The sequence below is a fragment of the Dunckerocampus dactyliophorus genome, chromosome 9, assembly GCF_027744805.1.
Source record: "Dunckerocampus dactyliophorus isolate RoL2022-P2 chromosome 9, RoL_Ddac_1.1, whole genome shotgun sequence".
In the NCBI taxonomy this organism is placed as follows: domain Eukaryota; kingdom Metazoa; phylum Chordata; class Actinopteri; order Syngnathiformes; family Syngnathidae; genus Dunckerocampus; species Dunckerocampus dactyliophorus.
Window position 1 is genome coordinate 25954371 of NC_072827.1, and position 27520 is coordinate 25981890.

Genomic DNA, 27520 nt, shown 5'->3' on the forward strand with positions numbered 1-27520 from the left:
CATTATAAATATAAAGTTGCAAAAGCTGCCATGCCTGCTGTAATTTCCTGCTAGTAAAATAGTTTTACAAGCCAACTATGGTTGAAAAAGATAGTTTTGTCAGGGGTCCACTTGTTTAAAAACTGCAGGGGGCAGTGTAAAAAGGCCACAGGTAGCTTGCTGAGCTTTTCTTCCATTCTGTCACTTACTGTAGTAAATCAATAGACCTCAAAAACTCCAAACCTTGAACGGAATGCCTCTAAAGTGGAACAATTAGGATTTTGACCAACATTTTGGGAAAAATAAGCAAAGATATGGGGAAATCTTGTAAAACCTTAGTTCAGGAAGTATCAAGGGATTATCTCTGCATGTTTTGCTTTTTCTTCGGTGTTTTCGGAAGGTTTTGCAATGTGTGAGACATACCCTGGAAGATACATGAAGTTACACAAAATAAAAGCAGTTATGGTAGCGTGGTAGGTGGGAGTCAAATTGTAGGGGAAACTGTGAGACAACTGGAGTTGACTGCGAACATTAGCTGCTAGCACTAACTGTTGTGGACAAGGTAGCAAAGATTATTTATTGTTTTTGCATTTTAAAGTGTCTTTTTTAGACTCGAGTAACAACTAAATTTTTTAAAAATGAGACATGACTCACTGAGCATTAAGCCCGCGGCCTTGATCACTTTGACATTTTAATAAGGACAGTGGTTAACTTATTTTTACACTCGAATGGCAGCTAGGAATGGTACTGTGTGAATTGCAAACATTACCTGTACAGATAATAAAAGTTTTATGACAATACCATTTTGACCATGAAACTGACTATTTCTATTTCCAGCATTTTCTACGCTAAAATTGTTCTAAAATACAAACAAATCACAGGCTGACCAGTAAACAAAGTGTGTTCCAGAGGTTCCACTGTGTACAGGGTAGAAAAAAAAATCCCAATTTTTTTGACAGGTTTGTTTGATTATTACTAATGACTTTCCAAACTGCAATTGAAGGCCTCCATAATTCACAGTTTTAAAAAGTTACCTCACTTATGTGTGTCAGCACAACATCACGCAGCTGTCATGAGGTAACATTTATCAAGCCTCTCCATCTGCCGAGAGCCCTCTCCGAGCCTAAACAATGGCATGAACTGAGTTGAACGTCAAGACACACCCCTCAGGCTTTGGTATGCAACAGTTATCACTGTCTGTGTGTTTATGTGCCATGTGCAACCACTTTCTGTGTTGCCTTTTACTGTAGATGACGCTACCTGACCCTCCACTGTAACCTATGGGGGCAATGTGCTTGGAATCACAAGAAAGCACTTACTTCACTAAGCACAGACACACAGCTGTCAACACAGAAGACGACATGCAGAAATAACAATACTCCTCACAAAAATGTGGACATAAAACCCACGTGTGGATGAACTATTATTGAGAAATTAGGGGGATTGAAGTTTTACCAAGAGAACACAGTGCTTCAGTGAGACAATGCATCCCAGCCGCACACTGGAAAATTAAATCCTCTCTAACACAAACACACGCTTTCAAATAAACATAGCGCCCTTGTGTTTGTTTAAGGGGGTTACATGGCGGGACAGGGATCTGACACTCTGGCAGCTCCGTGGACTACTCATGTAGGAACTCAAGCATTCTGGAGACCTACCCATGACCCCACGCCTATGTAATTCTGGCAGAACCACCGTTATCTCAGGGGTTCTACTGTATGTCCCAAGTTCGTTGTTGTTCTCTGTGGTAAGTCTCATTCCAACGTAGAAGAAAGCAAGCACAAAAACGAACATCAAGTAAAACTTACCATTGTGGGGGGACTCCTTCTTGTCACCCACTTTCCTCAGCGCTGAAACAATGGCATCAGAAGGGACGCGAGGACTCTCCACATACTTGGGCTTCCTGACTGGACCTGCCACCGGGAAGGGAAGAGACAGAGATACAGAGCGAGACAGTGAGGGAGCGAAAGAGAGGGCAGGAGGGGTAGGAAAAAGAGAGACGAGAGAGAGCGAGGGTTATTGCTGAATTAACATGTTCCAGATGGGATGAGAGGTGGTGGTGTCTCAGTTGGACTGGCTTGGCTGTACTCCGGTGCTAACATAAACTCTATTACACACACACACACACACACACACACACACACACACACACACACACACACCTCCCAGTGCTGATAGCAGCTTTGGTTTGTCTGGCAAACCCAAAAATTGTCTGCGTGGCTAGCGACTCCCCATTACACAGAACTTAGCAAGCACCAGGAATTTAACCAATGACAGGAAACCACAGCAAATAGCCTCTTAGCAAACTTTTTTTTTTTTTTAAAGGAGCGTTTAAACACATATGCACCGATGGAGATGGGAGAGAACAACCTGAATTGTTTCCCTTTTTTGCTTATCTTTGAGCTACCCAATGAAAGTATGTCCTCCCATTGCTGCAAGGATACATTTCAGTAGATTAAAGTCCAGGTGTTGTGGTGTGAGTAGATATTGTATCTGGGACAGTAGTGCAGGGATTTGAGGAGTGTCATTAAGTAGCTAAGGTCAACATGACAGAATTAGAAAATCCCACTATGCCATAAAAAATGTAACCTCCCTGTGCTGAGTGTGCCCGATAACATTAGAACTGGGGAAGGGTGTAATAACCAACTATGCGTGGAATTGATCGTTGATTAATCGCATCTTGTAGAAGGCAATACTCCCTGGTCACCACATCTCTATTTTGGCCCTTGGAATTGTACTAACCTTTCCCCCGCTGTACGCCACCCCTGACTACTTGTTACCAGCAGAGGTGCTGTTGATTCATCACAACTAATTTTGCAGTCTAAAGAACACAAACACAGAATCTCAATGTGCAGGACGTTCACAGAGATTCTCCAATCCCGTTACAAATAATATGCAAATAAAATATAATAATAATATATTAAATAATCAATACTGCAATAATAAATTACCGTACTAATCTGAATATAAAACAATCCCGACTTTTCAAGATCTGTTTTATGAAAAACATTTTTAAAGACGAAGGCTAACATAATATTAATCTCATCATCAATCAGGCTTTCAATATCAGAAAAAAAACCCTGGAAAATTAAAAAAAGAAATCATATTTCTTAGTTTCTAAACAGTTGCTTGATGACTGTGCTTCAATGATCACTATTACAGTCCACTATTACGTAAACCTTGGCTTACAAAGGTACTGTAGGTACTGTGCAATATTGGGTGTAACAAACGGGTGTATTTTACCTTTGGCATGTTCAATCTTGTGGTATTAATAACGATGTGGACGGAGGATACTCCCAGTATTGCTTTTTTTTAATTTTGGATCACACGCCAACTGTCAGTACTACTACAATACTACAGTATCCCAGAGATCACAAATTATCAAAGATGTTGAGAAGTTGTTTGTGTGACACCCCCCCCCCCCCCCCCACCTCACCCCACTCTCTTCGCTGTCTTACAACAAGAGTATTCAGTAAAGCTAAAAGTGAGGTTATTTCACATTGATTTCTGCATATAAAACTATAGATAACCGCTATAAAATGTATTTTATGTCCTATGGGGAAATTGCTGGTGATTCGCTTGGGGACAAGTCGCAACCTCATTGTTTGCAAACCCTGGACCCCGAATGTAAGACGACCTCTCTTTTTCAAGGGAAAAAAAACATTGTCTTATATTCGGGTCAATACGGTATCGATCATCTGATTTTTCCTATAGTCACTCGAAGAGTTAATCTCGATTCCATCACTACACAGCACCGTCCAACTGTTCCTTTTTAAAAATTGTACATTTGTGTCAGTCATTTATAAATCAGACGTTTAATGTATACATCACGTCAAAGAAAAGGCAAATTCACTGAGTGGTGGCATACATTTGCTATGTTTACAAAGAAAGCAAAGTCAGTGAAGGACGCTAGACTAAATACTAAACCATTAAACAAACATTTCCTGAACGAGCTGTGAAAAGAGGCATAAAAAACCTTGGGTCTAGACATAAGAGGAACAATTAAAAAGGAAAAAATATGAAAAAAAAAAAAGCAACATTCCTCACCCTGTGAAGCCAAACTGTACCCAAGACGTAACGTGGCGATAAGGCAGTAGGGCGGTGAGAACCATTTCCTAATACCACAACTAATAGCAGTCACTCCCTCCCCAAAATGCATCCTGTGAATCACATTAAACAATCCCCTGGAAGCTGAGCAGAGATCAGAGGTGGAGGGGTTTGGTAACCAAAGAGGCGAGACGACAGCCATGTGAGCGGATATGATGAAAAGTGAAGTTAGACACACAGTGCCATCTATGGATGTGCAACTTGAAACGCACAATGAGGAGTGCTCTCCCTACCCTGAGGGGACTCAGAGGGAGAGCTATTGCCATCTTGCTTGTTCGCAAAAAAAGAGGCCAGTCACAGAACACGGCAATAAATATACTGTACTTCTTATTCTATACCAAAAAACGATACTATAGATTCCAATATAAATTCCACACTATATACCTCAGCAATACTTAACTGGTCAGTGAGACTACATACTGTATAGAGGGTCAAAACCCCCGACTGACCACACACGTTCTGCCTGTATTCCATCAAGGAACACCAGCAGGGTGTATGACTGAATAATCTAAACCATATGTTTTGAGTTCAGATTACATTTATACAATGAACAACAAAAGATGCGGGCACAAAATAACAAATGTGTCTAGTATTTTTTAGAGGTGGTTTTAGAAGGAGGGGCACACAAAATTCAGTTCCGTTAGATATGGTATACATTTTATTGCATTTCCTTTAAACCTCTAGTATCGTATTTTTCAACAGTTTTAAATACAACTCAGATGTTCCACAACAGTGTATTTGTAATGCACTGAACAAAATCTAGCCTTTATGCTGAAATGTAGAGTTTTCAAGTGCAGCCGGTTGGCAGTTTTTTTGTTTGTTTGTTTGTTTACAAAGCTTTACAAACACAAGGTGGGCTCATCCTAGCTGGGGGTGGGTCAGATGCGCTGTCATGTCCATGAGGAAGGTGGTGTCTTCATTCATGACATCATGAAAAGCGACTGAGCTCCTCTTCACTCAAAAGTGCAACCAACAAGTGAGGGAGATGATAGATTTGGTTCTCATAAGCAGGCTCTAGAGACACATACACTGTTATAGCGTCATTAAAAAGTTAATTTTGCATAATAGGGGACCTTTAACGTCCCTCTCAAAGCTGCAATGTGTTGAGCTGAACTAAATCGCTTGGTGAAACACAACTAAAAAGGTCCCGAAGCCAGGCTCAAAGAGGTTTATTGTCTGATTACATTTAAATATCTGGTTTTGAAAAGGTGCAGGGTGACAATTATCACATATCACATAGCAAATGACACCACATAATTAGATGTGTCAGAGAAGGGATGCTGTGATGTTACCCATGAGACAACATTACGTATCACATCACAGCATTCTACCACAGAGCCAGATGTGCCAAATTCAAAGTCTCCCATGCCCTCCGCAGAGAAAACAAAGTACAAATGCTTTATTGTGATTTATCACACTGAGCAGGAGGAGCTCATGAGGACAGGAAGGCTTTTGATTTCATTTCTTTGCTTTAAAGACATCCTTTCAACACAGAGTCAATCTCGGTTTTTGCGGAAAATGTTGATTTGGTTTTTGAAAACTATCTTTACTATCATACAATATTGCACGTAACAAACTAGTCCGTTTGCCCTGTACCGTATCACTCCACGGAACCAAGCAGCCAAACAAATAACGCTATATGCGCCTGCTAAATAACCCGTTATCTGGTCAAAGAAAGGTACAAGTGCCAGCAATTTGATAAAGAAGGAGAGAAACACTATTGAATTAAAAATAGAACTCAACGCATAGTACGAAGTTTGCGTTGCATCTCTCCCCTCCTCCCTCACCACTCCTCGCCGTCTTCGCCAACAAGAGTCTTCAGTAAATTCAATAAATAATTAGACAATTGTAATTATTTTGCATTGTTTTCTGCATGTAAAACTATAATTATACTCTTATTTTCAGAGAAAATGTTCTTCATGCATCCTGTGACAGTGCATTCTTCTAGACGTACTCTTAACTTTGTTTTATCATAAGAATGTGCATGAAAATGACAGCAAATGGGATGACAGCAGTCTTAACAAAAGCCATCTTTATGTCCCAAAACCTCACACTTGATACTTGACTGTGATTCAGATTGACTGGGACTTACTGAGACAATGTCTTAATTGCCATGCGAGTACTGACTAATCACTCGACTAAGCAGTTAATAAATGTGCTTCTTCGTATGCATAAAGGGAAGCAATCTAGACATGGTGCTTAGTGTTTTGTGGCTGTGATGGATGAATAATTTCTTACTAACGGCCAGACATACTGCCATTATCCCCTCTGGCTCAAGCAATTTCCACACTTCACAGCTGTGAGATTGTGACTCAGCTTTATGTTTAACGGACACAACTAATCTCACGCACGCAAGCTCAATGCATTATGTACTGGTCTTCACTTACAGCAGTGCTTCTCAAATAGCGGGGCCCCGTGAGGTGCCAATGGGGCTTTGACAGGCACGGCAACTTTCTGCGGTAATGTACTGTATTTATTCACGCTTGAATGATACACAAGCCTCCAGCTAGATGGCAGCAGTGCTTGAATTTATCAATAGGCTGACCAAGACCTACAATGAAAACTCAGTCCTTTGCGGTAGTAAATGAGGGTATATAATATATATATCCTCATATAGGATAGGCTCTAGGATAGGCAAGTGTTTGCCAACAATTAGCTTGACAGAGGGTCATGGAAGTGCTACTACTCCTTGGGCAATAAACAACAGTAAGTGCAAACAACAAACATGTAAACTCGAACCAGGCATGGGTAGCCCAGCAGCGACTCCCTCTGCCTACCCAGGGGAGCCGTGTGAGTGGCAGACAGTAAGTGAAATCGGGGGTTCAGAGCTGAATTTTAGCTTGCCGTGGGTTACAGCCACAACAGTAGCCTGTTGTGAGGAAATGCCAACCTGCAATAAAAGCCTGTTGTTGCGACGATCAAGGCTGGCACTTGTGTGTCTCGCCGAACATTAACGAGTGTAAAATACCAATACCAACATCTTTGAATGCATCTGTTCAATGCCTTATACTGTATTTGCATTTTAGTTCGTTTGGCCATTTTATGCTTTATAATGATTAATCCAGGCAAAAAACACGTAACATTTTCTTAAATATGCATGCGTTTTGATTAATAATAGGCCGTATACGAAACAGCACAATTTATGAATTAACATATTTTTCAAAAACCATGAGAATGAAACCACAAAATTCGAACCACGACGCAGCGAGGGACAACTGTATTTCAACTGAGGCGGGGCACACAAACGAAAATAAATGACAACCACTATCTTACAGTAATACGTAGTCACTAATTCTTCTGGAACATAATGAGGTGTTATACTGTATGTGTATTTTACCCGAACACTTCTGGCACCTTGGACACGCATTCAAAGTGTGACTGTCTGAAGAGGTGATGGCAGTTTAGTCGGCATTTTCAGGCAGAATGTCAATTGGGATCGATAAAAAGTAAGTAAGGTTGGAGTGAAGTGAAGTGCACTGAAGTGAAGTCGAGCAGAGTGTAGAAGTTTTCATAGGGTACCCATCAAAGCAATCTTAAAAAAAAATGTTTCTGCAGCATCACAAGATCTTTCACAGTTCAGCTCACTGAAAGACATCGTTTTTTCCCCTGAGGGACGTCTGTCTGGAGTCACTGCCCCAGAGGTGACTTCAGCAGAACTCAACTCAAAATGGCAGTGAAACGACTTCTTTCTCTTGATAAAATAATACAAAAAGTATCATTAGTAGCTCATTATATGGAGTTCTGCAAGAAATCTACCGCAATGTAAGTTCTTGAGCTAATAAAAGAGGAAAAGACCTTGAGAACTTTAACAGTTTTAAAGGCTTTTTAAAGTGTGGACAACTCTTAGTTATAAAAGTGATGAGGTGAGAAGGTCACAGGACTATGAATGGTGCTGTTTTACATTATTTAAAAATGTATATATGTAGTGTTCACGTACTAATATGAATGTCTGCAAGCTGCATCAGACAGGAAACTGCATTTAAGAGCTGGTATGCAAGCACAAACCAGGAACAAGAACAAAGACGGCATACAAATATGTCTACAAGACCGGACAGAACCCTTGCAACCGAACAACTGTTGTGACACTGGGACACAGGTGGCTCGGACACCATGTCTGGCAGGACACACACTTTGAAGAGAATGACTGACAAGTTTATCATTAACACAATGAGAAACAGAATGATTAGAACACAACATCTAAACGAGAGGTGTCCAAACTTTTTCCACCGTGGGCCACACACTGAAAAATAAAGAATGCAAGGCCCACTTTGATATTTTGTAAACCAACACATGTAGATATGCAGAAAACAGAAAAATGTATCTCAGCTTTGTGATATTGGTAAAAAAAAACATTGTATTATTAGTATGAATTTCACTCCTTTTTCCCCGTTTTCGTGTTTTTTTTTGTTTTGAAATTTTCCAAATATTTCAACTTTTTTCTCAAATAATAATAATTCGTATCTTCTCATATTTTTACTTTATTCCCATGATATTTGGACTTTATTACCATATTTTAACTTTTTCCCCAACCTAATTTTCCAAAAATGACAACTTTATTTTGTTTTGTTTCTCATGTCACCATATTTTTTCTTTAATATTTCAACTCTCTGCTACTATAATGACATTATTGTTCCTCACAATATTATGAGTTTATTCTTGTAAAATTGCAACTTTTTTCTCTTAATATTTTGCTTTATTCTCGTAAAATTACAGCTGCTTTTTTTCCATTTCTGATGTTTTTTTCACATTTTTTAATTAATAATTTCAACTTTCGTCTTATACATTTTCCTCTCATAATTATGACATAATTCCCATAATATTTTTACTTTATTCTCATGATATATCTTTTTCCGCAACCTAATTTTCCAAAAATTACAACTTTGTTGTTTTGTTTGTTTTTCATAATATTACGAGTTAAAAAAATAACATCTTTCTTTAATATTTCAACGTCATGCTCATAAAATTATGTTTATTTTCCTCATAATTTAAAAGAAAATTAAGACTTAGGTTAGGTTACAACTTTTTCCTCTTAATATTTTGACTCTATTCTTGTAAAAAATTACTGCTGATTTTTCCATTTTTACTGTTGTTTGGTGTTTTTTTTTTGTTTTCTAGTTAAATGATATTTTTAGAATGTGCCATGAGCCATTAAAAAATAGCCCCTGGGCTGCACTTTGGACACCCCTGATTTATACCAACCCACATAATCCAAACCACCACAAGCAAATCCTATCCAAATACTGCGACTGCAAAGACAAAATCTGTGGTTCAACATGACTGTGACATTTGTGCATGCAGGAAATTGATGCCTGGAATCCCAAAATGGCACAGTAACATATTACAGCCATAGGAGGTCACTGTGGTGACATGAATGTCAATGGGAAAATGAACTCTGACAAATGTCTCAACTACTAACTTAATATGTCATTAACTACATTCCGTCACATTTACGACTCAGATACCAGGTTTTCCACAACTGAAATATAGTCTGCATGTGGTTCATGAAGCCATTCAAGCAAAATGTCCTGGCTCAGATCTTCTGAGGGCCTGTAAACTATTAATCCTAAAGCGCTAAAGGTGCTGGTCAACACATGGCAGGCTTCTGTGTTTCATGGCTTAGCTGATCAAAGCAGTGGCAACCAGCGCCACCGGGACTTTTCAGCTCAGGCATCAATCAAAGTCCCACTTAAACTCAAACGCTCAGCTCTCTGTTGTACTCGGCGAGGTTCTCATTAAAAGAACTTTCCGAACTGCGATCGATTATCCGATGTGTCGGGAAACGCAGGAAGCCACAAAAATGCTTTCTGATTCAGAGGAGAAACCACTTCCCCTATTAAGACATCACTAAATGGGAGGGAGTTCATGCAGTTGTGCAAAATAATATTAGAATAATAAAATGCATCACCCTACTTTCCATCCATTTGCGTCTTCCTTGTTTTAGGGGGGACCATCTAATGAGTGTCTCAAGCTGGCTAACCAGTATTTCTGTAAAGTTAAGCCTTACGTACCAAAATAACACACGACTGTGTTTGTTTTTGAACAGGGCCTGTGTTTGCAAGTAGCACTCTTGTCATCACACTTCCTACACATTGTTCCTTGGAATGTGCATGTACTCCACATCTGTGAGCAGCATGCAGGAGCTCTTTTGATGACTCTGGGTTCCCAAAATGTCGTTAGCAGATGCTTGTGAATCACAGCAGTGTTAATTCAAGATATGTCTCAATGTCGTTAGATTGTGATACGTGTGAATAAAATATAGGTGGAATGCACAATGCAGCCTTTTTCATAGTTGCGCTGGTAATCACCACATACGGTTCATGAAACAATGCAATGGTATAATTTGAATACATTGACTTAAGTATGAACGAGACCTGCAAAAACTGACTAAACTAACGACTAAACTAACAACTAACTAACTAACTAATATAGTAGTTCACTTGGTCAAGAAACACTGCACATATTTGCAATAACTGCTTGTCCTCTTGGACAAAAGTGGCTTTTGAATGTCCTTTGCTGTCATATACAGTATATCTGGGATTCTCCACTGGTGGGTCGGGACCCAAAAGTGGGTGGGTTGCAAACAGCTAGTGAAAAATTGTATAAAAGTATTAAATATCCAGATCATGTCTTGTTTTCTTATTTTGTTTTACTTGGGTTATACAGATAGTTAGTTCTTTGTATTGAAGGCAAGAAAATGTTTCTCCTCTTAAAGGGCCTGTCTGTCACGGTAAGCATTACTTTCACCCCAAGTGACACACACGCATGCATATTAGTTATGTTTGTTGTCAGCTTATGAGAGCAAATTGGCAACGTTTATAAGAGCATGACTGCAAATGCAAATTGTTGGTTGCTTCTCTGGGACGTTTGTGTATGTGCATACCGACAAGACAGCCGTCAGTGACAGCCATGAACGCTGGTCCTATTATTCGGGCTGAATGACAATTTTTATTCAGTTTAATTTGTAATTGTGAAAAATATAGACATTTTTGTTTTCAATCTGTTCTTTTTAAACCACCAATGGTATGATATGGGCTACTAACTGGGGGTGTTGTCCATATATTTTTTTGGTTTAAAAAAATTGAATTTGGAGCGAGTTGGAAACCGTCTTTCACTGTAATTTTTCACGGCAAAAATAACAACATTAACATGTGTTTTGGTGTCATGAGCACTTTAAGTAATCTTAATACTGTGCTGAAAAATCAATTTTTATAAATGTAGTTACGTGTATTTATGTTTAACAAGGTAACATATTTTTCAAATGAAAATAAGCTTGCTTGATTTGACAACTTAAGAGCGGGTTGCGGATCCCTGGTCTGAATGTACACGTTGCTGGAGAAGCATTCAATTCGAAAAGTGCTGCATTCTGCCATTACGATTTTGAACATGACATAATCGCACATAACATGAATGTCCTCCATTTTTACACATTTATTATTATTTTAACATAGGCTCCTAAGAAAGGGAATCGCAGCATGCAGACACACAATGTTTTCGTCGCGGAGTTGTGACATTTCCTGTGAGATGTGTTTATTAACTGCAGGTGTGAACTCTCCCCTCTGGGTTTTCACAGGTACCTGTAAGGACAGGAGTGGACCATCCCCCAAACTATCATCTCCTTGGCTCTCCTCCATAACATCACCACTGGTCTATCTATGATTTTCCTCTTTTTACATCCCCCCGAGCCTCTCAAGTGGGCAGTGACCTCTAATAAGTTTTCCCCTTTTCTTGTCTCCAGGGCCCTTTTCACCTTCACAGGCAGAGCCTGTCCTATAGGTCTTTTTCACTGCTATATATCCTCCTACATACTCCTGTATGTTTCATCTTCATGAGCTTATCACATGCATTAATAATCCACAATCACATACACTTTTATAAAGTCTGCAAAGGCAACATGCCCGCATTCACATCTTAACTCGAACAGCTGAGCAAATTCCTAAGTGAGCGCCATCAGATAAGTTAAAGCCATATACATACAGTATGAGCCAGTTAATTCAACACGTTTTATTGCAGATCAAAGCTTTCAGCGGAATAAACAAAGGCTCGAATGCCCCACAGATGAGTGCCACATGTGAGCAGGGCCTCATTGACCACTTAATGGATTTCCATTTTCTTTGTCAAGTTCTTCAAGACAAAAAGCCTCAGGTTGAAACAAGTTCAGCTACAAAAAGTACCCTCCCCCCGTCCCCCTCTGCTTTGAAGGCCTACACAGCTGCTGACAAGAAGGTTCTTAGCATGGAGGAAGAAGGGAGCTGAGGAGGAGAGACAATTAATTCCAGCGTAAACACATGTCTATGGCCAGCCAGTGGCACGCAGTGTAAACGCACGGTGCCGATATAGAGAGCATGTTTGTGACACAAGGGCTGACACAGCTAAGATCACTACATTATTACTTGACCTTTCCCAAAGGGTATGGAGGATAAATGTTAAACCTTGCCGTCTACCAAAAAGAATTATGCCCTTTTCAGAGACCAATGAAGCTCCTTTTATGGAGGTTATGAAGTGGAATTATGCATATTTGATTCCCACTTGCATTTAGAACTGTACAGTGGAACCTCCGTTAGCGCACACCACATAGTATTTGGTTTACGTTGATAATACAATATGCCACGTGTCTTGTAGAGTCCAACTGTGTTCGTAACGTATTTTTATCACAAAATATTAACATGCTCTGAACTGGAAACCAGAACGGAAAGCCGTTGTCCCCCCCCAGATCTGTCGCCAGTTTATGATGTCATCAGCGTCTGACTTTGTCGTTCTTTGCTAACTAACACAGTTACGCCACAAGTCTTTTCTTATTGATCACGGCAGCAAAATAACCCACAATATTTGTCAACAATCACGTCTTCGGTCAAGGTAAAAGTGACATATGTTCATCTATTCCTTTCATTCTTCATTTATTTACATTTCAAATTGTTTCCTGCATGTAAAGTAATAATTATACAACTATAAAAGCTTTGTTTTGTGTTTTTGGGTGTCCGGAACAGATTAACGGGATTTGCATGATTTCTTATGGGGAAAATTTATTCGGTTAAAGTTCGTTTCTGTTTGAGTCGGACCTTCTGGAACGGATTAGTGAAGCTCACCGACATTCCACTGTACTGTACATGTGTACTTAGTCTAACAATAAGTACAACAAAAACAAAACCATACCTGGAGATCTTTTGCTCTGTCGTAATGGCAACATGTAGGACTGTCGTGGAAGAAGAGGTGAAGAGGGCAGAGACATAGACGCTCCCTTAGCAAGGCTTAGTCTGAAAACATCATCTGGAACATTAGGGTGGCCGCTGCCAAGGCCTGGGGGCTGAGGGTTTCCTTCAGGTGGGAATCTTCTTTGGGTACTGTGGCTATGAATATCTCCTGTCGGGGAAAACCACAGTGTTATTAGAGATTTTACAAATAGCTTCCACATCCGCTTGTGCACTAACATGAGGAATCTAGGCACAGGCCTCCAATTTTGGCGGCCATGCCACCTCGTTCTTTAAACATTTGTGAATGTAACCAAGCATACCATCTGTCAGGAAAATGGTTATTATTATTTGATTTTTTTAATCAATGTTGTTTTTCATTATTTTGTCAGATATGGAACTTGGATTCTTTTTAATCCTGCTTTTAAGCATTTTCCTACAAGCTTCCACAACTAAAAAATTCCAAGCCACTTGTTTTTGTTTCTACCTTGAGTCTCAAGTATGAATGCCAGGAATGTAAAGCCTTGTTTCCACCACGTGGTACAATTTAGTCTGATCAGACTGAAATGTCCACCACAGAGTGCGCAGGTGGGATGGCACCAGCTGTGTCTGCTACATAAAATGTTAATTTGACAATTAATCAAAGATAGAAAATATGGTGAAACCTTGGTTTTTCAACGCTCCAATACGTTAAATATTGCACATAATAAATGTTGCACACTATAAATAGCACACGACCCATGATCAAGGCCTCTGATGATCAAGATGTGACATATGCTGGGGTTCGGTGTACAGTTCATCCAGCATTAACGGTGGCAGAATAAGATATAATCATTACAATAAATAAAGAATACATTTAGATAGTCGTATGGGCTGCTGCACTTTGCTTGCAGGCACATAATTAAGCCTATTGGCTAGCGGTTTTCTAGGCCTGTCACGATAATCAATAAATCAATTAACTGCATGATAAATAAAAAGGAACTTGATCGAATTTTGTTTTCCTCTTCTCTCTTTGTCAAACATGCTGGATGATAAGAGGATTCACTCTGCGCATCTGTCTCAACACCTGGTCGCATTGGTTCTGTAGCGGAAGGAACAGAGCAAGTGAACCCTCCTGTCAGTCATTCAGTCTCTTTGTCCCAAGGGGGGTATTGCACACCCAGAGTGCTGTAAGTGAGCATCATGAGGAGTAACAAGCAAGCAAATGCAAATGGGCGATTCTCCAGAAAGGGGTACCAGCGACAGTGCAGTTACTTTCAGTAACTGAGTAACTTTGACGACAGTGATTGGCTACAGTGATCAGATGGTTACCAGCACTCAACCTAAACCATAACACCCTCCTGCTGGCTGCTCAGCAAAGGCGGGCCAACTATTACTTACTCCCTGCATGGTCTCAAAATAATGTTGATAATAATATAGTTTATAGGCAATAATTAGTAGGACAATTATTATCGTCCAGCAAAGTTTGTTATCATTACAGGCCTATGGCTCTTCAATAGGTGGCCTTGTACAACATTATACGTTTATTAAGCTTGAAGCGTTATCTCCAGTGTTATAATGCAGGTAGATGTGGGTCGAATAGAGTCTTTCAGTCAGAAAAAAGCACCAAATTGAAAGTGAAGGTCATTTATTTTAGCTAGGTCATTTATAACTTTCATTTTCAACTGAAGGTAAAGAAAGAAGTGACAAGCCAGCACATTTCTCTCACATATTCTAAATGGCATCACACAGCCCGTAGCGATGATTTACTGTAACTCCAGACTTGCTAATAGTTTTACCCGACCGCTTCTCTGCATAGCGGAATCTAAAGGATGTAAAAAACAGGTTTGCTAGCTAAAAAAAAAATGTAATCCTGCATGGAAAGATCATTTTAGTCCAGCTAGGAGCAAAGTAATTTATTCTATGGTGCACATTCATCATGGTTGCAATTAAAATGGAGAAATTATCAACCTCATGATAGCATTGCAGTAAACCACAGACATGAAAATGAGCTGTACTGTAGTTGTTTCCAATACTTATCACTTGCAGTCTATGAGTGGCAAACATCTTTTTAGCGTCCTTGCTTTCCTCTGGGACAAGAAGTGTTGTTGGGCTGCCAGGCTAATCAGAAACAGAGACCCATTTTCTACACGCCCCCGCCTCTTCACAGGAGACACAAAGCTGTCCTGTGTTTTAAAGGGCTCCCAAACAAAGATGAATGCCAGACACAGGAAGCGGAAAGGTTGCAGTGACACCTCTGTGTGCCCCCAAACATGGAAAAACCTTTGAATGCCCCAAAGGTGCTTTAGCCAACGCCAGAGCCTGTTATCACCCTGACCTGAGAGCCCCCACTGGGTCCACATTACGGACAGGGTGAGCAAGCCAATTAATGAGTTCCACATTAGAATGAATTCTAATTGTAATTGTTTGGATGCAAAAAAAACCTGCAATTGAAGTACAGTACTTACACAGGCCACTATTACTATTTCCTGGACTAAACTTTATCATAGAGAAGTTGAACAATTAAAATTGATTGCTTGAAGTTGATTGAATTGCTGATTAATCAAATCTTGAATCAACTGAGGCAAAAATCGAGTATTTGAGATACAACCATCAGAACATTCAAAGACAATAGCAATGGTTATGTAATGGTTTAGTAGTGCATAAGTGGTTCTGAGAGAAGCCGTTTTAAGGCAACGGTTATTAAACTAAGTCAAATCTCTGAGTGGTGAGTTCACTTGTTGCACTCACAGCAGGAAGGAGAGTTGAAACGAGTTTTTAGCCATGTCGCATGCAAAAGAGATTAACACAGAGTTGTAATTTGGGTGGATGGCTCAGAAAACAAGGAGTGCCACATAAAAGCTGATCATCCAGAGTGCTGGGGAACAAGCTGCAGTATGTCATGGTGACAGCACTGCCATCTGACCGATGCTATACGCAGAGAGACACACAGGGACGGAAACTCACCAGAGCTATTTCAGTGACTTGCCTAAAACCCCGGTCGGGGCAAGGCCTTCAATTTTAAGCCCTTCTGTGGTGCAGGAAATCAACCCTTTCTAATTACACAGTGCTGCCCCAAGACCAAGTCAAAATGATTATAGTGCCATGCGTGCTTATTTCTTTTCATCAAAGTCAATGGCCGGAGCCCAATAGGACAAGCACAACCCAAATAGTAGAAAGACACCAGTTTAGAAAAATAAGCGTTAAACAAGGTACAAATCGCTTATTTCTGCAATCTTGTGGGTGGTACTGTTTACGTTCCAAGAAGGATATCATTAATATTTCATGTGAATCCTTGATGGTCAGTAATATCGTGGTGGATGAGGAGATGCGATCACAAAAGGTGGTCAGATCATTATCAAAGCTAGGTCATTGGGTAATGATGTTAAATGACTCGGAGCATACAGCAAATAATGGAGAGGAGATTGAGTAATTTGAATACATTAGCGCTCATTTTCATGGATATTATGGTGTCCAATGATAACAACAACCTGCATTGTTGATTATCGCTGATACACGCCGATGGTGACTATTGAAAATACGGTTTCACAGTATATGCAGTTGATACTCATGTATGTACTGTTTCTTTTACATAGGGACATTGACTACTACTGGATGTACAGTATATTACAGCAATTTCTGTTGGCTTTGTAGTTCTGCGTAAAAGGAAATCATTTTTTCAATTATTATCATTTCAAAAACAGCAACAAATTTTAAAAAAGTTTATTTTTCTGTTTGTTGTCATGATTAACATACCCTTGGGAGTGCATCTACATTCCATTTTTTTATGTCTTTCTTTAAAGCTTGTGATACAGTGCGTAATCAGTGCAACATCATTCATTCACTGGTGATGAGGCGGAATTCATGTCAAAGCTTGCAAAATGTACCAACAAAATGAGTGAAACCACCAAAAGTTCATTTAAAAATGATCCAGGTTCTAGTAAATAGGTTCACGTGGTTTCTTAATTGTGCACACCCTGTTATTAAATTGTGCTATGACGCACATAGCGGTGTTTCCCATGCATTCATTTATTTGTGGCGGCCTTCCACTAATAAATTTGAACCGCCACAAAAGAGCTATTATGGCTAACCTGCACATGATGATTTAAGACTACAGTTTAATTGACACTATATGCAAGTATCTTTGCTGCCATTGTTTATATCAAAATTCAGTTTATATGTGTATAAAATGGAGCCATTGAGTTTATTTATCTAAAGTAATGCACGGTGTGTATACACCAAAGTCCTAAATTAAAACTAATGAGTCCATCTGATGACATGTATGTTCTCTGACCGGAACCCCCGAGTCAATAATTCCATACCCCAGTTTCAGAAATTAATACTCAACTACACCAGCCCTCCTCATAAACACATTATCGTTTTAATATATAGCCCCCCTCGTCATACTGTAGAGTTTCATCACCTCTATCTCGAGCTATTCTTGCATTCTGTCGTGTAGAGAAGGACCGAGATAAGATAATCCGGCTTTGCTCGTAGTTGTCTTTCAAAGGTTGACATTTCTGTGTGCGTGTATCCAAACCGTGGGAATGGACTGCGTCAAAGTTCTGGTGTTTTGTCTGAAAGTGCCTCGGCAGGTATTCTTTCCAAACAGTGTTTTCCAATGGCTTTACCACTGCATTTTCAAGAACTGTATATTTTGTAGTCCATTCGCTTTTAAAAGTCCAATTTTCAGTATCAAATATTTTTCTTTTTTTTAATAGTTGATAGTGCATGTTTGTTTATATGGGTTGTTGAGTTTCTAGACCTCGCTATCGCACCCTGCAGGGCGATTGAAGTACTGCAGGAATGAGCACTTCTAGTTTGACTGAATGGTTTCATTAGCTGGGTGATGTTTGCCGGGCCAGCTGAAAAGCTTTGGTGGGCTGGATGTGGTTTTCGTGCTGCCAGTTGAGTATCCCTGATCTACAGATTTATTCATGCAAACCAAAAGTTGGCATCCAACGACTTCTTCTATGCGAGTCGGGGCTTTTTTTCCTGTCACTCACTGAACGAGACAGACACAGGGACCCACTGTAAAAAAGTGTTGAAATGAAAAAGTTGGCCTACAGGGGAGGAGTTATTTTGCTAATTTTAAGAATAACAAAACAACTGATGAACATCTAAATATGGTATCCTTTTTTATTCCACTAGTTATTTCAGTGATATTGAAAAAATATTTGGTTTGGTTTGGTTTGGTTTAGTTTATTTGAACATGAAGGTTACAATGGAATACATCTCGTGAATCATTCTTTGACAGTTCCACATGTCCAAAAGGAGTAGGAAGAAGCAAAGCTTATTTAATCCTACCCCCCATCCATTCTACATCTAGTACAGTACATGTAGTTCACTTCCTGGATTCCATGTCATGTTTTCAGTGATAGTCAGGATAACACATAATAGATAACGGTGAGATAGCCCTCCCCCCAAAAAAAGAAAGAACATTAATAATAATAATAATAATAATGACCTTTTTTTTTTTTTTTTTTTTTTTTTAAGCACAACAAAGAAAATTATAAAAATAAATAAATAAATAAATAAATAAAAATAAATAAATAAAAAATAAAATTTAATTAAATAAATAAAAAATAAAATAAAATAAAATAAAATAAAATAGAAAAAAAATAAAATAAAATAAAATAAAATAAAATAACAAACCTGACAGAACAATCAGGACTCTTCTGCCTTGTATTTAGCAAACATCAACTGCTTGTATTGTTTTTTGAATTTGCTCATCTCTGTACATTGTTTGAGTTCTTTACTCAATCCGTTCCATAATTTAATTCCACACACGGAAATGCTGTGGGTTTTCAGCGTTGTTCTCGCATATAAATGTTTTAGGTTTAATTTTCCTCTAAGATCATATTTCTCCTCTCTAATTGAGAAATACTTGATTAGATTTTTGGGTAACGAGTTATTATTAACTTTATACATTATTCTAGCGGTTTGAAAGTGTACTAAATCTGCGAATTTTAATATCTGTGATTTTAAAAATAAAGGGTTTGTATGTTCTCTATACTTGGCATTATGAATTATCCTCACAGATCTTTTTTGCAGTACAGTGAGTGAGTGAAGATTGCTTTTGTAATTATTTCCCCATATCTCCACACAATACGTTAGATATGGTAATACTAAGGAACAGTACAGAGTGTGGAGTGATTTTTGATCAAGAACATATTTTGCTTTATTCAATATAGAGATATTTCTCGCCACCTTTTGTTGTATATATTTAATATGAGATTTCCAACTCATTTTTTCATCCATTATAACCCCAAGGAATTTATATTCTTCCACTTTTTCAATATCCGTTCCATTAATTTGTATTTGGTCGTACGTGTCCTTTCTACTATTACCAAATAGCATTATTTTAGTTTTACTTAAATTCAGAGATAATCTATTCTTGTCAAACCATGACTTTAATATGACCATTTCATCCTTGACCTTTTTAATGAGTTCTTGTGTGCTTTCACCAGAACAGAAAGCAGTGGTATCATCGGCGAATAAGACCAATTTTAAGTTGTTAGTTACTTTGCAAATGTCGTTAATGTACAAGTTAAACAGTTTTGGTCCCAGTATGGACCCCTGTGGTACTCCACACGTATTGTGTAGACTCCCAGATGTATATTCTCCTAGCTTTACAAATTGTTTCCTCTTTGCTAGGTAGCTTTTAACCCAATTTAAGACTAAACCTCTAATTCCGTACCTTTCTAATTTTGAAATTAAAATAGTGTGATTAATTGTATCGAAGGCTTTTGTCAGATCCATGAATACTGCTGCTGCGCATCTTCTGTTGTCTATGGCAGTAGTGATTTCCTCCGTGATTTCCGTCAGTGCCATAGAAGTTGAAATGTTGGCTCTGTAACCATATTGACTACTTGCCAATAATTCATTCTTATTAATAAATTTGTCCAACCTATTATTAAATAGCTTCTCCACAATTTTCGAGAATTGTGGTAACAAAGAAACTGGTCGATAATTTGTAAATTGGTGTTTGTCTCCTTTTTTGAAAATTGGAACCACCTTGGCTGTTTTCATTTTGCTTGGAAATATTCCAGTCTGAAATGATAAGTTACTAATATATGTTAACGGGTCTGCGATCTCATTGATGACCCTTTTAATTGTTTCCATTTCGATTCCATGACAATCAGTTGATGTTTTTGCCTTAAAATGGTTAACAATGTCAGTGATCTCCTTTTTGGTTACAGCAGTGAGAAACATAGAATTAAGATTCCTATCAATAATATCAATCCCTTCATCAATTGTGTCTTGTTTTGGAATTTCCTCTTCCAGTTTTTGTCCAATATTTACAAAATATTCATTAAACATTTCAGCTACCGCATTCATGTCATTCCTGTAAGTGTTTCCAACCATGAAATAGGGAGGATAGTCTGCTTTCTTAACGTTGTTCTTTATAATACTATTTAAGATGCCCCAAGTTGCTCTCATGTTATTTTTGTTCTTATTTAGTACGTGACTATAATATTCCCTCTTACACACTCTCAAGATAGTTGTCAACTTGTTTTTGTATGTCTTATACTTTTGTTCTGCTTCTTTAGTCTGTTGAATGATAAATGTCCTGTATAATGTGTTCTTCTTCTTACAGGCGTTTTTTAGTCCTTTTGTCATCCATGGCTGCTGGTTTTTCTTTTGCTTCTTGGGCTTTTCTTGCCAGGGACAGTTCTTATCGTAGAGCTCCATATAAGTACCAAGGAAGCTGTCATATGCCTCGTCCACATCTGTTGCACTGTAGACACTCTCCCAACTTTGTTCTTCCAGACCTATCTTGAAGGCACGGATGTTATCCTCTGTACGCAATCTTTGAAAAGTCTTTTTTGCCTCCGCCTGTTTTTTCTTATAATGTTCATTGTAGATTGTAAACACTGGAAGATGATCACTGATGTCACTAATTAGCAGGCCACTGATGGTGTTGTTATCAAAGTCATTGGTGAATATATTATCGATGAGGGTGGCACAGTGGTCTGTTATTCTACTTGGTCTAATGATTTTAGGATATAAACTCAAGCTATACATTGTATCTATAAAGTCATCTGTTTCCTTGCACTTGTTTGAGTTCAAGAGGTCAATATTGAAGTCTCCACATATGAAAATAGTTTTCTGACCTATGTCTGTAAACGTTGTCTTAATCCAATCCTCAAACATTCCAATCTTTGACTTTGGAGTTCTGTACACACAACTTATTAACACATTTTTGCTTTTTTCTTTACAGATTTCAATTGTTATACATTCTAAAATGTTATCAATGACAAATGACATATTCTTTACCATTTTGTAGTTCAAATGTTTGTCCACGTATACGGCCACACCTCCTCCATTTGCATTGTTCCTGTTTGCACACGTCATTTCATATCCTTCCAGCTCGAAGCTCGAATATTTTCTCAAAATAAGTTTTGTAAAAGACGTCTTGTGTAATATTCAATCCTGGAAAGGCTTTTCACTGTAAATGGTGGTTCAGCTTTAAATTGCTAACATACTGCTGAAGATGATATAGAATGTTTTCCTTAAATAAATATATTTGCAGTGCAATACAGTATGAGAAGTGCAAGACTAAGTCGAGCACCTGCGATCTCTGATCCCTGACACAACACTGCATTAAGAACCATCATTCTTCTTAAGCTGATAGAACCACAAGGGTTTTGGGTTACTTTGAAAACTGCTGTCGTGCACCACAGTATTTAGCTACATTCACAAATGCCAGCAAAAACTTTGCTTAAGGTCTGAAGTTAACTATGTCCGGAGGCTCTGGGATGGACCATCATCACACAGTGGAAACATTCACTGTGGTCAAATGAGTCTTTTTTGGGGGGGAAGAAATGGACGCTGTGTATACCAGACCAAAAACAGCAATAAAAAGGCCAGACCAACCAGACTGTTAGCAAATAGTCCAGAAGTTAGACTCTATCTTGGTTTGGGGTTGTGTTGGTGCCCTTGGCAAAAGTAAAATGCACTTTACTGTGGGCGTCATTTATGCTAAAAAAGTACACTTTTTTAGATAGCAACACATGCTGCTTGGAAAAGCGCCTTCAAGCCGCAGAGGAAGAGGTTGTTGGTGCTGGACTGGTCACCTTGCTGTCCCAATCTGGCCTCATTAATTTTGTGAGATGTGACCACATATGCTGCATATTATTGCTGTCTTGCAAAATTGTTTTCCAAAAGGAATGGGAATAATTATAAGGTGAACCTCCTTAATCACGTAACTTATTAAAGGTTTTCTGGAAAACACACATTCCATTAAGGCTTTTTTTTCCCAGTGAACTACTGTATATAGAAACAGTAAATATAGCAACTTCTCATACAGGGTTGTACGCTTTATTCTCACTGTCCTGTCATCATATGGCTGTACATGGCAGCACTATTTAATTAAACAGTAAAGGCTATGAAGAAAATGAATAAAGGCTATAATTTATGCAAATTCTTTCAGAGGACAGACAAAGCACGATGTCCATAGGACAATCGAGTAAAGGGGTAGTTCTCTCGCTAGACTGACTGGCAATGTGGATTCCCTGTGTACTTCCGAGACTTGGGTGACAGTCTGACAAAAGCTGTCATGGTTAACACACTGAGACCCACAGTGCGAAGAGAGTTGGTCGACGAGGACAGCAGAAGAGCGGGGGGAGGGTCTTTGTTGCAGGTCTGAAATGATGATGAAGGATACATGAGATTGGATGGATTTTAAATGAGACGTAAATCTTTCCAGTTGAAATACTGTTTAATAAACTTAGCGGCCGTTATACACTCATGTGTCTCGATGTGTTTGTTTGATATATACACATAGATGCACATCTTACACCAAGGCATGTCACTTTGATCAGCAACAATTCAATTCTATTCAACTGTCCAGGGTCCTTACTTAGAAAGCTTGTGTACACACAAAATGGGGCCCAAAAGTCACGTACGCCGTTTTCAACGCAAAGTATGGTACCTATAAAAACACAACTTGACCTGAGAAAGTGCACACTGCTACGCCACCTTTTGTAGTTGGCGTACGCACTTTTTGAAGACATGGCAAGAATGCGACGCACATTTTAAGTGGTGAGGTGAAATCATATGTTAGAAATAAACAGATATTTATCCATCATTGCATGAAAATATCATGCCCTTATTGGCTTAAAATATTTGTGGAAAGTGTTGTTATTTGACATGACACTGATGGATATCATTTGTCATTTACCACAAACACCATTACACACGAGTGTATTGTATCCCGACTAAAAGATAAATAAAAACAACGCAGAGCTTGAATACTTCATGATTTTATTTTTCATGGGCCTCCGGCTCTCCAACTAAGGTTTCCACCTCAGTTTCGGTGAAGTTCCGCTTCTTCGTCTTCAGCTTCTCAGTAGCTATGATTTAGAAGAACCGAGCAAAATGCAATCAGGGGTTATTACGCTTCCGCTACTTTTTTTTTGGTTTGAATATTTTAGTCTGTACGCATATTTTGGGTTTCTGGCATATGAAGAATTTTTGTCAGATTTCTATGCACAATTTTATAAGTGAGGCCCCAGGACCTTGCAAAAGAATCTATGCAGGTGGTCTCGGACACTGTGTTTAGTTTAAGCGTGTCAGAAAAAGAAACTTAGTTCTTAGTTATAAAAAACTCACCTTAGAGTCATGCCTCTGATAAAAGGAGAAACATTTGCTTCCTCATAGTAAGTTAAGGTTATACACAGTACTTCAGGAATGACACACATGACAGTAGACTGTTTCAGATCAAAACAATAAGACTGAGTGGCTCTGTTCGACTGCTCTCAAGTGGCCCATGCTCAGGAATGCCTTCCCTCCTGGCCCCAGGGGAGGAAGGGGATGTGTGTGTGTGCGTGTGTGTTTGTGTGTGTGTGAAGAGGAGAAGGGGGGAGAATGGGGAGAAAGGTTCCCATATCTCCTCATAAAAGAGCAGTATAAATTGGCATGGGAATAAACTGACTCGTACTTGAAGGGAAAGAAGATAGATGATGGCATAGCACTCAAGTTGAGGGACGAATATGAGAAACTGGTTCAAAAAGACATTACTGAATGTGACGTGCTTACACTACAAAAGAGGTATAACGCACTCAGTGTAAACAATTAGTATAATTTCAGATAACACACATTCTAAAGACTTATTGGTGTTATATATCAGCAGCATGTTTGGTTGGTGTGAGGTCCAATCTGTCTCTGGAGGCATCCATAGTGTCAGACTAAGTAGGGCACGTGGTTTACTCCATCACCAAGACAGATTAGACGTCACTTCCCCAACAGCAATGCAAGATAACCATGCTGGAAGGCACGAGAGAAGGCTCCACTCCAAAGAGAGCAGGCCATGGTGACACACATAGAAAACAACATGATGGGTGTCTTGTCCAAAGTTCCCTCTTTGAACTACGACAGTCACACCAGAGTTTGTGGAATCCATGAATGAGCCACTCCAAGCCTGTCACCGATGGTCTTCAAACTTCATTTTTTTGTTTTACAAACTAACAGATGGTTTCTTTGTTCAAAGCCCAAGTGGGCCAGAAAAAGCCTTACTCTGGAATTAACAGTGCAACGGCAATAGAAATCTTGACTCAATCGTGATGATATATAATATTTCTACACATAAATGCTCTGTGTTACCATGCAGATTTGGTTTAAGAACAGCTTTTGATTACCATTAGCACAGCTCATTAGGCAGAGCTCCTTCTTGGGGCCAGGTGAGGTCATGAGAATGCCATTAACCGCTAGCCAACAGCCGGTTCAGCAACCTTCAACAAACGTGTCAATAAATCTGTCATTCCCGACCAGCAAAAATCCCATAAACAAACAAGGAGCAGAGCTGATTTTACATTGTTGCATTATTCGGAAACCTACTGTAATTCATGGAAAATTGATGCACGGTTGGTGTCATCCATGATTGGCTTGATTAACGTACCGCTAAGAGGGGAATTTAAATTGTCAAATCATTATTGTATTAGGCCGCACGGTGGTCTAGTGGTTAGCACGTTGGCTAATACTGGAGATCGGGAAGACCTGAGTTCGATTCTCCCCTGGGCATTTCTGTGTGGATGCATGTTGCATGTTCTCCCCGTGTGCGCGTGGGTTTTCTCCGGGCACTCCAGCTTCCTCCCACATTCCCAAAAACATGCAGGTGAGGTTAATTGGCGACTCTAAATTGCCCATAGGTATGAATGTGAGTGTGAATGGTTGTTTGTCTATATGTGCCCCGATTGGCTGGCGACCAGTCCAGGGTGTACCCCGCCTGTCGCCCAAAGTCAGCTGGGATAGGCTCCAGCATGCCCCCGCAACCCTAATGAGGATGAAGCGGTATAGAAAATGGATGGATTATTGTATTATTGATACTTGTTTCATTCCGGTAGACGTTTCAATGTTAATCCAAAAGGCTTCTTCAGTTCTAAATTTTAAGTGTGCATGTGTGTTAAGTGTTAAGCTGTGTGACGTTGGCGGGGGTGGCTAGTGTATACGTCATTTGCCTGGTGGCAAAACAACTCGTTAGTGGCCACTCTTCCAGGGGAATGAGACAATCTTTGGGGGAGAGATGGCAGGACATTGTTGTAAACAGACAATAGGTGATGGCACAAGAAAGGGCCTTTCTATTTTGACATAGCAGCCCTCCCTGTCGGGAATTTGAACTTCGTTGTCTTCAAAGGGATAGCACTTCTGCTGACAATCGGTCCGATGAAACTACCCTGCCCTGCCCTCCTCCTCCTGGTTTGCTTGGTCTCTCGAGTGTACAAGCCATTGCACTACTCACTACACGGTACTGCATACTGTAGTTTGCTTCTTCTTCTTCATCTTATTTTGTCTTTGGGTTGAACCAGCATTTGTCTGAGGGTGTTGGTGGGTTTGAAATGCACTGGTATGTGATGTTTGGAGAAAATACACCTAGTCTCTGACAAACCAGCCAAACAAGGGACCACCACATTCTGCCTACTGTTTGTATCCTCAGGCTGGGTTGGGTGTAATGGCCTGAAGAAGCCTTTTGGATTGAAATGTGAAGAGTCCAGTTGCCTCGATTCAACCGTTGTGAATTACCATGACCTGGAGGAACTGAGAATCTCCACGGACTTGATTGTCTTAAATCTTTCTTGGGCATTTCTGTTCAAAAATGCTTTTATCTTGTTAAACAAAACTGACAATAGAGCAAATGTAAACATTAAAAGGAAAGGCACTCTACTCAAACTGCAGTAGACACTCTTGTCCCTTTGAGGCTGTGCACAAAAGGAACTGCAGGTCATTAGTTCAACCTGCCTCAAATCCTCCTGAGCCATGCATAGCAAGACACACTTACAAAAAGGCTCTATACACAGAAATGTAGAAGACTGCAGTAAGTATGATAGAAAGAGGGGGATAAAGGGCCTCCCAAGACACAATCGAACAGAGGTCCCCACAGACAATGTCAAAGCACTGGTGTGTGCCTTAGAAGATCAATGGCAGAAGTGAGAAAAATACTATCATTAAGAATTACCTTTAGTAATGTCAGGCAATCTAATGCACAACCTGCATTATCATTATTAAGTTAGATGTACTGACTGAGCGAGATACTCCGAAAATCCCGATGGTATGAAAAAAACAACGAAAGATCAGACAGAAGGAATGTGTCTGCCAAAACAGGTCATGCTGTAATAAGAAAAGCTTGTGGCCTACTGGCCTCTCAAACCAGTGAGCTTCTATGACAGCCTCTATCGTCCTTTCAAAGCACATGCATGCAAACTGATAAAACTTGGGGCTTCTCTTTGATGTAAGAAAACTTTCCATATGACCACAGATGGATGAGGGTTAAAGGGGCAGTATGGGCTACAGGGAGTTTGACTGGTGGTTTGCTGTGGTGTAGATGACATAACCCCTTCTTCAAATGAGACCCTTGTATTAGTTTGGCATCTTGTCCTTTGCTGTGCTCTCACTACCAGGTCAAGGGGTCATCACAGGGAACGCAATACGGAGTGAAAGAGCCAGGTTCGGGCATTGAAAAAGCAGATGGTACACAGTGGGCCTCTGTAAATCATGAATGTCTTTTCCCACTAAATTCATCCCTGCCAGTAAACGCTGGGCAAGAGGACCATTGCCCGATTGTAAGACAGAAGAGTGCACTATCCTTCATGTCCATATTTACTGTAAAATGAACCCCTAGTAATAAAAGTGGAACTTCTATTTACCATAAAATCAGTGCTATTTTGATTACTATTTTCACAAGTGTACAGTGGAACCTGATCCAAAGGTTGTTAGAGTCCTGGAAAAGATGTCCCTGAAAGTTTGATATCTAACAGTTGTAACAGATCACC

General features: G+C 39.4%; 1 protein-coding gene across 7 annotated transcripts in view; it reads right to left on the reverse strand.

Annotated features, from left to right (window-relative positions):
- The window catches only part of tanc1b (tetratricopeptide repeat, ankyrin repeat and coiled-coil containing 1b), a 108355-nt gene that overhangs the window by 54828 nt on the left and 26007 nt on the right, over positions 1-27520 (reverse strand). For 5 of the 7 annotated variants that reach the window (XM_054786214.1, XM_054786218.1, XM_054786215.1 and 2 more), the window contains 2 exons: positions 13237-13443; positions 1788-1892 (listed from right to left, as the gene is read on the reverse strand). In XM_054786214.1, the coding sequence (XP_054642189.1) occupies positions 1788-1892; positions 13237-13443 (312 nt within the window). Of the gene's footprint in view, positions 1-1787; positions 1893-4026; positions 4161-13236; positions 13444-27520 lie in introns of those variants that run through there. The other 2 variants (XM_054786217.1, XM_054786219.1) reach the window with 2 other exon arrangements.